The sequence below is a fragment of the Otolemur garnettii genome, unplaced genomic scaffold (genome assembly GCF_000181295.1).
Source record: "Otolemur garnettii isolate 467f Iridium unplaced genomic scaffold, OtoGar3 scaffold00008, whole genome shotgun sequence".
Taxonomy (NCBI): Eukaryota; Metazoa; Chordata; class Mammalia; order Primates; family Galagidae; genus Otolemur; species Otolemur garnettii.
Window position 1 is genome coordinate 6,481,301 of NW_003852403.1, and position 15,175 is coordinate 6,496,475.

Below are 15,175 nucleotides of genomic sequence, written 5' to 3' on the forward strand. Positions count from 1 at the left end.
CTGCCACTGCTGCTGCTGCGGCGGCAGCTGCCGGCTGAGTGAAGTCAGCGGGTGGCCTGGTGTGTGGAGGGATGCCCATGCCCGCAGGGGCGTTAGGACCCCCAGGGTAACTGCGAGGAGAGAAGGACAGAAGGGTTAGATACTGCCTACATCTAAAGATGATCCAGCAACAAGCCTTGGGCTGGGAGGGAGAAGACGGGGCTATGCCCAGAGGGGACAGGGTCTACTAGGGCTAGACTACTCTCACTGGGTACTGGGTGGTGCTGCCCCTCACTGCCTATCCTCTGGATTCTGAGCCTCAGCTACCTGCCTTCCAGCAGTGACAGTAGAGCTCCAGGTGTGTCTGACACCTGTGTTTACCACCAGGCAATACTGCTCTGCCAACCCCAGGCCAGAAACCCAGCAGGGCTGCAGTCAGTCCCAGGAGCTGGCCAGTGGTGAGGCCAAACAAGGTGGGGGTGTTTAGAACAGGGTCACCAGTGAGAGGGGGGTAGGTGCTTCTACCTATCTGCATCAGTCTTGCCTCAGACTGCCCCAGAGCTCCTTCCTGGGATTCTCCACCCTCTCTCCTTCTCCTGAGACTGGGGACTCTGTTGTCTCTGCATAGTTCTGCCCTCATGGATTAGCAAGGCAAAGTGATTTTCCCAGACTGCTTAACTATCTCTGGACAACTGGACTCACCTGTAGCTGCTCTTCACCTCTCCTGATCTAGCCCTCTCAACACCTTACAATTTATTAAAAAGGTACAAAGCAGAGAGGGTCATTTGGAGGAATGAGAACATTGCCCTGACAGCTGTCAGAACAGGCCTAGCTACTACAGCATCCAGTCTGCAGGCCAGCCCAAGAGCCAGAAATGATTGTGTCCTTTCAATGCATGGGACAACCGAAGGTAAGACAAATGACAGGGCTTGCCCACAGTTCTTAGGCTGAGAAGCATGGAGCTGGGTTTTAAGTGGGACCCACCCATGGATGGAGAGAGAAGGGCAGGGTTGAAGAAGGCTGCTGCCTGGGCCAGCCCCACTCACCTGGCCCCAAAGCCCCCACTTCCGGGGTAGTTGGGCCGGCCGTACATGCTCTGCTGGATGTAGGGCTGGGCCGGGCCAGCCTTGGCCGGGAATTGCTGCTGCTGCCCAGCAAACTGTGGGGAGTTGAGGCCGGGGTTGCTGGTGGTCATGCCCGACGCCATAGGGTTGCTGCCTGGATTCATGGGGTTGTTGGCATTGGCCATAGGGTTCCCGAGAACCTGTGGGTAGAAAGGATGGCCATAACCTAAGCCAGTACCCTAGGTAGCATGGAGAGGAAGAGGAAGAAACAGGGAGGAGGGAGGCAGAGAGAAAGAATGAGGTGGAGGGAGGACAATAGGCAGGGGGGAGGGGGATGAGGGCAGCAGGAGCCATCCAGAGAGCTGGTGATCAGAAGGGGCAGGCCTGGGAGGCAGGCAGTGAAGGGCGTGAGAACGTCTGCCTGATGACAGAAGGATATGAAGGCAGGACCAAAGTTCACAAAGCCAGCTCATGCTCTCCCCAGCACCTGGGCAGCCCCAGCGACAGGAGGTGAAGCTGCTCCTGTGTCTGTCAGGTGGCAGGTGGGAAAGCACCACGCTACTCAGCATCACACCCCACAAAGGGGCCTGTGTGCCAGTGGGTTGCGCTACCCAGAGGCCCCGGGCCTGAGACCACAGGTAAGCTCAACAGCTCCCTCCGGGGTGACACCCAGCCCTGAGCCTCCACATGGCCATAGCCACGGCCAGAGGTTGGGTTGGTGGGAGGCCCTTGGTTAGGGCAGAGGAGGACTGGAGGGAAGCAGGAGGACCAGGTGCCTGTTGCAAATTTAAGGGATGACATTTTGCTAAAATCTAACCCAGGCCTGGCAGGGTCAGAGACCTCAGACTTTGGAACCCTGAGGCCAATACATATAGGAAGTTCTCCTGTTTTTCCAACCAGAGTAAACATGGGCTACTGGAAGAACCCCTTGGTGACTGTCAGATGAATGCCATCTGCCCAGAAAGGCCTAGGAAAGGGATAGTGGATGGCAGCTCAGTGCTGCCCTCCTGAGTTGGGTGTGGACCCTTTCTGGGGATAGAGAAGGATCTGAAGCCAGCTGTCTCTCAGAAGCTAGTCTTCCAAGCCAGGCAAGCCTGAGAGGGCTTGGTGACTTATGGGCCTCAGGGGTCAAGAGACACTCCTGCCTGGAAGGAGCTGTGGCTGGGGCAGGACAGACTCTTACCTGGCTCTGGGATGTGTTGGTCACTCCCCAAACCGTGGTGACCACGGAGAGGGAGCCGGGAGGCTGGTTGGTGTTCTGCTGCCAAGGGACAGAGTCATAAGGGAACGACCCATCACTGCAGAGGGAGACAGGGGAGAGAGAGATCCTCAGTACTCAGATGGGGCCATGTCCATCACCCCACCATGCTCCTGCAGCTCCCCCCACCTCCCCACTGGCCTGTTGCAGAACATGTGACAGGTATGGCGACAGGCTGTGCAGAAGTGACCACTTCTCTGCTGTTACCACAGGGAGCCACCTCCACGACTGTCTGTCTCACCTAAGCCCCAAATCCACAGGCCATGCAAGGGACAAGGTGGCGTGACCTGAGGCTCAATCTAAGCTCTTCCTTCGCCCAGGCTCTGACTCCACCTGGCCCTCTAGGATCCCCACACCACCTTCTCCTTGGAATTGCCTGCTTGGGAACAGCTGCCCCTCACCTCCAGTCCCCTCCTGGTGGGTGGGCCAGCAGAGCCTAGCTGACTTGCCTTTGGAATGCAATCTTTCTGAGATCACCCTTTCTTCCCACAAGCCCAGCCTACCTGCTGCACTTCTGCCCTGCCCCCACTGTCTCTCAGGCATATCCTCATCAAGTTAATAATCTCCCTCCAACCTCTAAGACACTCAGCACAACCAGAGACCTTTAGTGGCTTCCAGTACTCCTAAGGCAAAGTCCAAATTCCCACTTAAGAATGGTTTAGCTGCCCACTGTCCTATCTTTCCCTGCATTCAGCTTCAGCTCTGTCTTCTTTGGGAGCTGCCCCCTGAACACTGCCTCCTCTCTGCCAACCAGTGCCACACCTTCCCCATACCCTCACTAGGCTGGGCAGTTCCCATCTTGTTTGGGGACATCTCCCTAAGGAGCCCTCATGCATAAGAAGTAAGGACTTTGGGCCAACATACTGCTTTTGGCCCTACAGTGAGTGTCCGGTGATGTCTTCTACTACCTGCCATGGTGCAAGGGGACGGTGAGTGCCAGCGGATTTTGGCAAGGGGCAGGAAGACTTGCTGGGATCAGCCCCCAGGAGTGTGGGGCTGAGGCTGCTTCTCCCTCTTCACTGAGGGTCACCAAATCCCAGATGCAGAGCCCAGGGAGAGTAGAAGAGCAAAGTGCCCACATCAGTGGCCCTGTCTCTATCTGCCTCGGGCATTCCATTGGGGGCTGAGGTGTGTGAGAGCACTGGCGGAGGCAGGAGGTGGGAAGGAACCTCATGTCTATCTGGCCAGAGCCTCAGTAACAGCAGACAATGGAAGACAAAGGCTCTCATCTCACTCACACCTGAAGAGCTTGTGCCCCACCCAATTGGCTGCTCTTGCACAAGAGCCCAGGTCAATTGGGGCAGAGGTGCCTGGGAGAAATTTAAGTGGGGTGCAAGGAACCCAGTCCAATGGGGAGGATTTCTGGGAGGGAGACAGAGTCCTGAGTGACCAGCAGGCAGAGGGAAGCCAGGGTGGCTGAGCCCTGGCAATGTCATGATCAGCCTGTAGGGCAGTAGCCTGTCACTTGCCCCTCCCCACCTGGATGCCTTCTCTCTGGGCTCTCTCTGCCTATCAGCCCCTGGCTTCCTTCCTGTCCCTGCTCAGATTATCAGAGAAGGTTGCCTCCACCTTCTTGGTAAAAGGAAGAACTCTCACCCCACATTCCTTTTCTCCACTCCTGGCTTTGTAATTTTTTTCACAGCACTCCACCACTGTTATAATAATTATATATTCCTTTGCACTAGCACTGAAGCTCTGTGACAGCAGAGGCTTTTGTGCTCAGGGCCCTGAAGTTTCTGCACTCAGTCTCCCCATCTGTAAAACGGGTGTAAGAATGATCCCCCCTCCCCCGCCCACTTTCTTGTGCTCACTGTTTTCCAATTGCAGGTCACAGAACCTGCGTGGGTGATGACATTGAACCAGCAAGAGGGAAAAAAGGGCTTTCTCAACCGGGATGTGACACAGGCTTGAGATGACTCATGACTTCTGAGGGAACCAGGAGGACCAGAATCACAAGAGGAGCTAGTTAGGGCACTCCGCTAGTAGACAAGGTGAGGGCTAGTGACCTATAGAAAGGGGTGAGACCCAGATGCATGGGCCAAAGAGGATAAACAGAGACAGATTCTGCTCTTAAAGTGGCAGACTGGAGACCAGGAGCCCAGAAACAGCGGGCAGTGCAGAGAAACAGAAGAAAGTAGGCAATGAGCCTGCTCCTAAGGGAGGCTGGGCTGCAACCACCTCTTCTCTCCCAGAGAGGTCACTGGGGACCTGAAGCACCACCTGGCCCCAGAGCTGGCACACTAGTCTTGCAGGGAGGGCTTACAGGCCATGGCTTAAAAAAAATAAAAAGGAGAACCTTGGACACCTGCTGTCCTGTAAGGCCCATGTCTTAGATAAACATGAAACCCCTATAACTCAACAAAACACAAACCTAAGTCTCTTTTCTCCCTAGAACTTCTGCTCGCAAACTTCCCACTGATTCTCCAGGCCAACATCAAATGAGACAGAGGTCCCTTTCCATTCAGAACATGCCTGGCCAGGCTCAGAAGTACACCCCGCTGGAAGACCCCTGGGAGCGGGCAGCCACTGCCTTACCACCCCAGCTAGAGAGGCCCTGGTTCACTGGGGACACTGCACAGGCCTACAAGCAAGCTCCCAACTGCCCTGCAGCTCTGTGGGTGGGCCTGTGGGCGGAAACCAGCTCCTTCCTGTTTCGCCCCCTCCACCTCAAACCTGGTGAGAAGCAATGTTAACCAACTTTCCCAAACTGGGCATCCCACCTTCTGACTGGAAGGTTCCCTGCCTAGGAACAAAGGTGCACACGGGCAATACAAGGCCCACCAATGTGCATGAACATGTACGTGCCCACACACGCAGGGCCCTGCTGACACACTACTGCACTCACTGGGGAAGACAGGCGCATGCATGTCGGGGCGGTCTCGGGACTGGCTTGCCTGCATATACACCTGCTGCAGAAGCAGAAGTGGCAGCCGCACTGACATGGCTGTGACTCATCTTGTTCTAGGGGAGACAGCTCCTGCTGTCGCAGTGAAGGCTTTCGCCCCCGCAGGCCTCTCCGTGGCTGCCCTGCCAACACCACACCTCTGCCTGGACTCAGACACCACCACCAAATGTCAAGGACAAGTCAGGCTCCCAGGTTGCCACCAGGGAGACAAGGCCTGGTGGAGGTGGGAAGGACTACGGGGTGCCTGAGACCCCTTTGTCTCCCCTGACAAGCATGATACAACCTGCAAGACATGCTTGGCCCAGGGAGAGGTGCCTGGAATGCCTTAGTATCTTCCCCACTCATTAAGCCTCTAACCCTGGTCTCATACCACGAGCTGGCCCAACCACATTCCCGTCCAGCCTAAACTGCCACAACAATCCTGTTCTACCCACAGAGGCACAAAGGCCTGAAGCCTCTTAGGTCTGAGCCTACCAAGCACTTCCCAAGACAGGGCTGCTGCCCTCCCGTCTCTGCACCTCTTCTCAGTCTGGGAAGCTCCGTCCCATCCTGAAAATGCCATTCACCCTTTCTAGGCCCAGCCAAAGGCCATCTCCTCTGGGAGCCCTTGCATGTTTCAGGGATACAGGCAAGGACCTAATGCTTTTTTCTTCTGCACCAGAAGCCATCACCTTGAATTCTTAGGCACGATGTCTTCACACACCTATAAGGCTTAGGAAGCCTTTGTTGAATGAAACCAAGTGCCAGGAAGACCACCACTTCTCTGGCTTACCCTCAGAAGGCTGCTGAAAATGAATGAGCATGCCCATTTGATACGTCCGGGGCTGACTGACAGTGCCTGTAACCACATGGACAATGGGGCCCAAGATATGAGAGAGGGACACAGGGGGAAGCAGTAAACCCAGTGCTCGCTCTCTGCCTCATCTGTAGATTGGGGATGATCATTGCTCCTCCCCTGGAACGCTGTTGTCAGGATTAAGTATACATGCCTAATACGTGTTCAACATATCTTGGACACCCTGAAACTGCTGGCTTTTGTTATTGTTGTGATTTATCAAGTGGCTTCTAGAAGCAAAGAATTAAGTGAACTAAGAATTCATCGATGTCCTGCTGGCGGCCTCAACAGATGCCTCTTTGAGGACCAGGGCTAGCAGAGGGCGAGGATCCTAGGTCTCCTAGGGCGTGTCTCAGGAACTCAGGATCCAGCAGGGCAGATCTGGAGGTCCATGAGAATTCTAAAAAGGGATTCTCGGGGAAGTCACCCAGCATGAATAGATAGTGAAGAAGTAAAGTTGGGCCTCAAAATCTGGTTGCAGAGAAAATCCAAACAGCGTCCCAGGAAAATCACTTTGTACACTGAATTGTCTGCTTTAGCTTGGACTTGGTAGGTTGGCAAAGATTCAGGGACTTCTTTTTGAGGCTATTACTCAAATGACAGAAGGAAGCCTCACAGGAGCTAGGTTACCTATGTGGGTGGAGCTCTGGAGTCAAGACTCTTTGGGGCCAAACCCTGGCTTTGCCACTGACAATTTTGGAGACCATGGACATGTTAGTTGGAGTCAGGCTCAACGTCCTCATCTATAAAGTGAGACTGACACTCTTTCAGAATAAAACATGAGAATACAGGTACAGTTCAGCACAGTGCCCTGTAGAAGGACCCCGCTCAACTCTGCTTGTACCTTTTCTCTCCATTCTCTGCCCACCCAAGGTGTAGGTACCCACGTGATGATACAAAGAAGGTACTTTAGGAGTTTTGCAAATATGCTAGAGAGGAGAGGAGCTGCTATCATTCCTGCCTAACAGCTAGAATGCGTTTTCCAAGCCTCTAAGGGCATCCTCAGTTTTTTTCTGCCTTCCTTTTCTAGTGAACTCGTGCCTATGCTTCAAAACCCAGGCTGCACACTCCCTTTTATAAGTCTCCTAAGCCGAGTCAAGGGCAATTTCCTTTGTCCCCTCAAGAATTTTTCCATATATTTCAACGAGAGCTCTTCACACTGCACATACAGAAGACGGTTTGCATGTCTGTGTACCAGCCTCATGGGCAGCGATCAAGGTTTGCTGAATGAAGAGAAAGGAGCAAGGCCTGGGATGAGGGAGTGCTGACCCTGGCTCCTGGGCACCCCGGGACATGGACACTCATGGAAGGAAGAGTCAGGGAAGACTGGGTTGTTTCTTTCCTTTCACTTCTAACAGCCACTTTATTTGGGAGAACTAACAAATTCCTATTAAGGGTGTTGTCAGACACATCCTAATTAATTTCCCCGATCTGGGTATATTGGTCCTGTCTCCATGTGAGGCTATAGTGTTACCACTAATGAAACGCCAAGCCAGTGAGGAGCCGAAGCTCCCACCCTCTTTAATTTAGGGGAACCATTAATAGCATTCTCCATCATCACAATTACTGGGGCCTACTTATTCCCTCCCTGTGGTGAAACTAAGAGAGGAACTCGTGTAGCAAAGCTCGTAGTAAAGGGTGTTAACATCTTTCAATAGGAAGGAGGAAAGGAAAGGTTCCCTGTGTCCTGGCCATCTGGAACTGATGGAGCAGGGATTTATGGGTCTTTTGATTCTCCCTTTCACTGCTTTTTAACAAAAATTTTCTGGGGGGCAAGAAGGGCCTACTAAAAACTAAGCTTTAGTACAGTTATGCAAAAAGAGCTAAAAATGAAGCTGTGAAGACGGTGTGATGTGACCAAGGGAAGGGGAAGACAGGGGGTCAGTTCGGGCTCCCTCTTTGTCAGCTGACTGCAAATGAGCAGAGTCTGATGGCTCCTGGCTGAGGGCCGGAGAAGAGCGACTGGTTTGTGGAGCTTCCAGTGTGCCGGGTTTGGTGACAAGCATCCATATCCTGCCACTCCTGCCGATCCCCTTGTGGAGATCAGAAAACCAAGGCAGAAACGAGGCAAGTAACTGCCCTCAAGTTACCCAGTGAGAGGATAGCAGAGGCCTGAAACTAGAGACCTAGGAGCCTGGCTCCAGGGCCTGTCCTCCAACCTGCTGTGCCCAGGGGGCATCAGGAGTCTCTCCCACCCAGGAGCTCTCCTCTGGAGACTGCAAATCCCACACCTGGAAGAGGAAGGATGGCACCTCTCAATCTTAGAGACTTCCCTGGCTCTAGCTGGCTTTGATTATAATCAAATTAACAGCATAAACAAGATTTATTAGGCCCTTAATTACCTTTGCAACACTGATTTGCATATGGACAATGTGCTAATCACAACTGGCTTTTTTAACCACTCATTAAAAATCTGGAAGAGGAAGGCAGAAGTACTTCATTGGTATCAACTCTAGGTCACTGCAGGAATTGGAAGGTGTCCTACTGCTCAGCCACTTTCCAGGGCCCTTCCCTGGCCTCTCTGGCCTCCCATCCCTTGTGCAGCGTGCTACACACCTGTCAGTACAGAGGGCCAGTAGGACAAAACACGGAGACTCAGAGTCTAAAGACTTTTACAAACTGGATAATTAACATTTCTTATCACCACTCTTACCCTCAAAAATGGCCTCAGGGGCTATGGTAAATTGAGCCTTGCCTGACATTCATTCAGCATTCCCCAGCAGGGAACCACAAGGCTCAGAGAGGTCAAGGGCCTTGCTTGGCCACACAGCCTCTAGGCAGAAGAACTCAGGCCCTGACCCACAGCCTTACACTGTGGCACCAAACCTCTGCATCCTGCAGTGAACATGACTATGACACCTGAGCTACAGAAAAACTATAGTCACCAGGGATCCTCCAGCCACCTGCTGTCTCTGAGGGGCAGGCCTCCTCATCCTCTCCCCTTCACTAGTCCACTAGTCATCATTGCCCTTTGACAAGGACCTCACCTGTCCACTCCTTTTGACAAGGACCCTGAGCTTTCAAACTGTTAGATACCTCCAAGGACAAAACTGTGAATATCCCAGTTCAGTACCTAAGATTGCCTCTGGCCCAAGGTCTCCTCAGTGAAAAGGCAACCAGGACTTCCTTCCTCCAAGTCATTCACTAAGATCATTGAGGATGATGGATTGAAAGCTAATTGTGAAAGTTCCTTCTTTTTTTGAGACAGAGCCTCAAGTTGTCACCCTGGGCAGAGTACCATGGCATCACAGCTCACAGCAACCTCCAACTCCTGGGCTCAAGCGATTCTTTTGCCTCTGCCTCCCAAGTAGCTGGGACTACAGATGCCCGCCACAACGCCTGGCTATTTTTTGGTTGCAGCCGACATTGTTGTTTGGCAGGCCCGGGCTGGATTCAAACTCGCCAGCTCAGGTGTATGTGGCTGGTGCCTTAGCCACTTGAGCCACAGGTGCCAAGCCAAAAATTCTTGACTTTCTTTTCTATTTTCTTTCTTTCTCATTTGGTAAATTACCTTAGGGACTTACAAGGTGAGAGACCCCATTGGATTTTCCCTGGAATGAAGGATTTCTCCCTTGGGAAATTCATAAATGTTACAAAGAAACACCAGCTAACTTTTAATCACCTGACCACGATGTGTCCTTGGAACAGCCCTGGGCTTAGGGGATAGGACATGGGCTCTGGCCTTGTTCAACTAATGATTTTCACTTCCCACGGCCTCACTAGAAAATGGGAAACAGAGTGAGTAGATCAGACACTAGATGACCCTCTTCCAGAAAACTCTTCCCAATCAGCTTAGACCAGGGGTCCTCAAACTTTTTAAACAGGGGGCCAGTTCACTGTCCCTCAGACCGTTGGAGGGCCGGACTGTGGGCCCCGGGATGAGTTGGCTGCTAAGCAGGATAGGCAGCAGCAGCAAATACACCTGGCAGGCTAGATACATGTCCTCGGCAGGCCACAGTTTGAGGATGCCTGGCTTAGACAACCAGATACCATTCCATCGACCTTGATGGACCAATTGAACAGCACAGTAGTGTACACTGTTTAATGTCTGGTTTTGCTCCTCACTGGCTGTGTGTTCTCAGGTATGTCACATTCCCTCTATGGGCCTAGTTTCCCTTCTAGTTCTAACTGTGCAGAAGGCTCGTCACCTCACTTCTTTCTCGAGGAGGTTTCATGGAACCAACTGGTCAGCCATCAGTATACTCAGTAAATTTTCCAGCCGACATAGCCACCTGTCTCTGACAGGCCACCTAAGTCCCAAACAGAAAATACCAGACTGGTCCTCAAGCCATCAGGCACTTGCTTTGCATTCTCTGCCGTACTGCTGGATTTACACAGGATCTGAAGCCACAGTGGTAGCAGAGGCTGTGGGCCCTGGGTGTTGGTCAATGGCTCTCTGGCCCACACCATTCCTCAGGAAGTCAGTTTGCATTCACAGAATGCACTTGCCCACTCTTGGCCTAAGTACTTCAAGGTCAAGATTTCTCATCTTCTAGGGAGCCCCTGACAGTCAGTCCTGCCCATCTTTCTCCTTTGGAACGCCAAGGCCCAGTCTGCCTCTCCACTAACCCTGACAATGCTTTGATCTGTGGCTCCTAATTTTGTGCCAGTGAGTCTTATTCACCAACTAGCCCCAATCAGCTCCTTGAGCACAGACACACCTCATCTCCATTTAACCCCAGGGTTGAACAATCTTCTGCCTGAGCTCAACTCAGAGGATGACCTGGCAAAGGACCAGCCATGGTCCAGACATGTGGCACTCTGTGGCCTGCACAATCACATTCAAGCAAGTCTTAGGCAAGTCTCTAGTGGGGAGCTGCAAGGCTCTGTCCTGTCATCAGCAATGACTTTACTGAAATACTTCGGGGAAAGAAAGCTAAGATGCTCCTATGTGAGATGATGAGAGGCAGGATGATTCTAGAGGGATAGATGGCTGGAGCCAGAATTTATGTTAATGCTTCACACGGGTAACTACAAAGTATGCTGCCTGAGTTAAATTCAACCATACCCTGTGCTCCGCAGCTGGGTTCAGATGAGTTGACCTGTGGGTTTTAGCTGAACGAGGAACAAGGGGTTGAAGGTAGGTTTTGCCTCTCTAGAGCAGTGGTTCTTAACTAAGAGTGATGCCCCCTCAAACGTGTGAGGGAGCTTTTGCTGTTACAGTGCTCGGGGCTAAGAAGGCAATCATCAGAAGAATCGAATAGGCAGGGACCAAGATGCTAAATGCCCTACAAAGTCCTGCACCATGAAAAATTACTGTGCACATAAGCCAACCCTAGGAAGAAACACTGCTGCGGCATGGCAGCTTGGAGCTGTCAGCAGCCAGACTCATGGTCCAGAGAGGCAGTGCCCTGGGTGGCAGCGGGCTTGCTTTGGAACAAAGTGCTTCTGACCAAGGCGGGTAGCCACATGTCAGGGGCAATCCTGCACAGGCAGGGCACTGGATATGATGAGTGCTAAGCTCCTTTCTGGCTCTGAAAGTCAACAAGCCTCTAATTCGATTTATAAAGCATGGCTGACACCAGAGTTCCCGGCAGCACCTCGATGGTGTGACCCAGGTCTGCCTGCAGCGTGCTCCAGGCTGTGGGTCCCTCAGTCAGGCTGGATAATGAGAGCTGAGCTCTGACTGCAAATGCCCCTCCTGGTCATTAGTGGGGACACACACAGCGAGAGCAGACAGCGTGACAGGCCCTGTTGTTCCAGGGTCAGCCTGCAGAGAGCTCAGAGAGAGCATCCCCAGCTCTGCAAGGGACGTGTGAGATAATTAACTGGGGGAATTGCCAGTCCTGACCACGTGTTCCTCCTGAGGCTGGCGCAGGGCGAGCTAGACAATGCCTTGGTGCCTGGAAACCTCCCTTGAGCCCATTCTGCCCACCCTGCCTAGGACTCCAGGCTTCTGGTGGGCCTGGTCCAGCCTCTTGAGGCTCCAGTGCGGTCAGCCTGGGATGGGTCTGTCCCCATCTCAGGGTGAGATCACCCACCCTGTAGCCTTCCTAAGGCCCCGGCAGTCCCTGGTTTTTGGGGGGTTTGAAGGAAAGAGACAAAGCCTAGAGTTCAGGATTTCTATCTTTCTGCAAAAGCCTAGAACCTGAAGAAGAAACAGCCCTCATCAAAGTGACAAAGCAGTCAGGTTGGGTAAACTTGGAAGTTTTATCCTCTGTGTGAAGAGGAAGAAACAGCCCTCACCCGTGAGGACTACAAACACTGCATCTTAGAAAATGTAATGTCCTCACAGCTGTGGAGATGCTTCCCACCTGCAGCACCCACCTGAGCAGCCCCAACCCCTGCCCCTCCGTGGCACACGCCCACTCACCTGTGCGACAGAGTGGGTTTCATGGAGCTCATGGAGTTGAGGGGGGGCTGCATGGGGAGTTTCCCAGGGGGGTCGCTCTGGCGGCTCTTCTGGTGTCGAAGCAGCAGCAGGCGGCCGAGCTCCTCACACCAAGAGGACAGCAGGGCTGCAAGGATGAACAGGATGGTTAGGGGGCACCTCATCTGCTACACCCTGCTACATGCAGGACCCCAGCCCACTTTCCTTGGACTTGATGTTGTTGACACTGGCTTTGCTCCCAGATTTGTGTGACATGGGAGATTCACTAAGCCTTCTCAGGAGGCCTCAGTGTTCTCAACTCTAAAATGGGACTAACAGTCCTGAAGGATGAGTCAAAAGTTTCTATTGCTCAGAGTTGATCAGATGACGGCCCATTTTAATGGCTACCATGCTGCGGGCCAGAGGCAGCAAAGATGACTTGAGATAATGAAAGGGGTGGCAGAGACGGTGCCAACGGGTAACTGGAGGGGCAACACAGACCTTGAGTCAGGCAAGGCTAAGGAGCCACCTGCCACCTGAGACACCTCAGTGAAGTCCACCCTTTCCAACTGTGAACAGGCAGCACTGCTTGGCCTCTCCCCACAAGTGGGCTCAAAAACTGCAAGGTTTAAACAAAATCCATAGCCTTCTTTGAGCCTGCTGACAATCCTAGGAGCGTCTGCAGGGCTCTAAACTCCAACCACCCAGAAACCACCCTGGCTGAACATACATGCGTGGCACATGCCTCCCAGGTGGCCATGGTCTCCTAGCCCTCGATCTTAATAGGGAACCTCTCTGCCCTCTTCTAAGTCAACCCCTTCATCACATTCAGCCGGCACGATGGGAAGACACCCAAATGCACAGTGATGGGCAGGGGCTGGGCAGGCTGCCACTTCGAATAGCCAAGATCCTAGACAAGGCTCCCCGTCAGCCCAGAGCCCTGGGAGGTCTTGCCAAGGCCACTGGTTACACTTTCTTGAACGCAACCGAGAATGCAAGCAGGGGCTATGATCTCTAAGAGGGCACCTGTTTCTCCTTCCAGAAGGGGGCAGTGGAAGGGCTAAGTCTTATAAAATGCATCTGCTTCTCTGTGGGGTCACATTGACATCACCCTTAGAGGGACAAGGGCACAGGGAAGGGAAGGGAGACCCTCCCTTGGTCTGGGTCTGCCCAGAAACTGGCAACGCCCCTGCAGCGGGCGTCCAGCACACATCTGCCATGGCTGGAGGGGAGACTGGAATGAACAGACGTGGGCTTCCACGTTGCTCCATTCTTCTCCCAGGCCCCTAGCTACCGCTCCTTGTGTGGGGGCACTGGGCATCTGGAAACTCATTTGCACGCCAAACACGAGACCTGCTGGATCACTGCAACGGAGGGATTGCTCGGCTGCCAGCACAAAGGATGGCCGCAGATGGTGGCGCCTGCTGCCTGCCCCACCCCTCCCAGCCCTCTAGCCTCCTTGGGGCCAGCCATGCCATGTAGGGGAAACAGATCACCATCGGGGAACTCAGGGCTTTCCTCCAATATCATGGACCACCCCCTGCTCAGCCAAAGACAGCCCACCTCCTCTTCTCCCTGGTGGAGTGGTTTCTGCAAAGGGAATAAAGGCAGGCTGGCTCCGCGGCAGGGCCTGGCTGTGAGGTCTGGGGTGCTGCATGCAGGCGTGATATGTGGACCAAGCAGCCATGAAGGCCACATTCCCACAACCAAGAAGGAAAGCAGGAGGAGGTGGGAAGGCACCACCCCTTACCCGTGGAGGCTGGTGAGCACAAAGGCCTCTCTGATAGCCCCTGGCTCGGCCCCACGTGTGGTGGTGGACTGCACGTTCTTCTTATGGTACAGACCAACACGAGCTGTTCTGAGGCGAACACCAGTTAATGATAACACCTGGGGATTTACTGCCAAAAAGGGAGTCTGGGTGCTGTCAGAGAACCAGGAGGACAGGAGACAGACAGGGGCAGGCAGGGGATTATCCAAGGACAGAGTGATACCAGCTGGGCGGGTGTCTGGGTGTGTTCCTGGATCTCAGCAGTCACATGCACATCTGAGCTGGGGGCCTGCCTGCTCTGATCAGTTGAGTCCTGCCAGCACGCTGCTTTGACCTACATGCCTTTGGTCTGTGCACTTGCTGGAATGGAGCATAAGCAGTCCCAGGGTGGGTGGGAGGGACAGAAGTACCTTGGGTACTATGTGCAGAGTGTACCCGCCACAGAAGGGCTGTTTCAATCCTAGCTAGACCCCCCTTCTGCCATAGCCAAGGTCAAGAGGGCCCCTCCCACCAGCTGGGCAGCCAATACGACCAGCCCTTCTCTCATCTTGTGAGCCCCACTTGCTGGTGGTCACAGGGCTGGCCCCAAAGGACCCCTTTTCACACAAAGAACCCCAATTTCCAAATTAAAACAACAGCTGGGATCCCAAGGCTCTTTTTCCTTTACAAAGTATAGCGCACATGGCTGCCTCTCCCTGCCCACCAGTGCTCCTGCGGCCAGAGCCCCATGTACACATCACCTTCACAGCTGTCAACAAATGCCACTCAGACCCAGGGCCACCCATAGTGAGACACCCCAACCCCTGCTGAGGGGTGTGGAACCTTAGTACCCTCACATGTCCTTTTTAGAGTCCTCCCAATTTAGGATGCCAGTATTGAGAGGCCTTTTTCCCACCAGAAACTGGGAAGCAGGGGGGTTGTTGGAAGCAGAGGCTCGGCCACAGAACGTGGGGTACCAGGCAGGCTGGGGTGTGCAGGGTTGCCCCATGGGGAGGCGGACAGGACCACCCCTCCTGAGGCTGACAGTATGACTAGAGCACCCACTGGTCCTGTGTC

At 53.5% G+C, this 15,175-nt stretch overlaps 1 protein-coding gene across 1 annotated transcript in view; it reads right to left on the minus strand.

Annotated features, from left to right (window-relative positions):
* The window catches only part of ZMIZ1 (zinc finger MIZ-type containing 1), a 36,162-nt gene extending 23,620 nt beyond the window's left edge, over positions 1-12,542 (minus strand). Inside the window, 4 exon segments of the mRNA XM_012801297.2 lie at positions 1-110; positions 1,026-1,243; positions 2,227-2,341; positions 12,355-12,542. The exon segment at positions 1-110 is cut by the window's left edge and continues 17 nt beyond it. Coding sequence (XP_012656751.1) covers positions 1-110; positions 1,026-1,243; positions 2,227-2,341; positions 12,355-12,536 — 625 coding nt within the window. The 5' untranslated portion in view covers positions 12,537-12,542.
* Between the last annotated feature and the right edge of the window lie 2,633 nt (positions 12,543-15,175).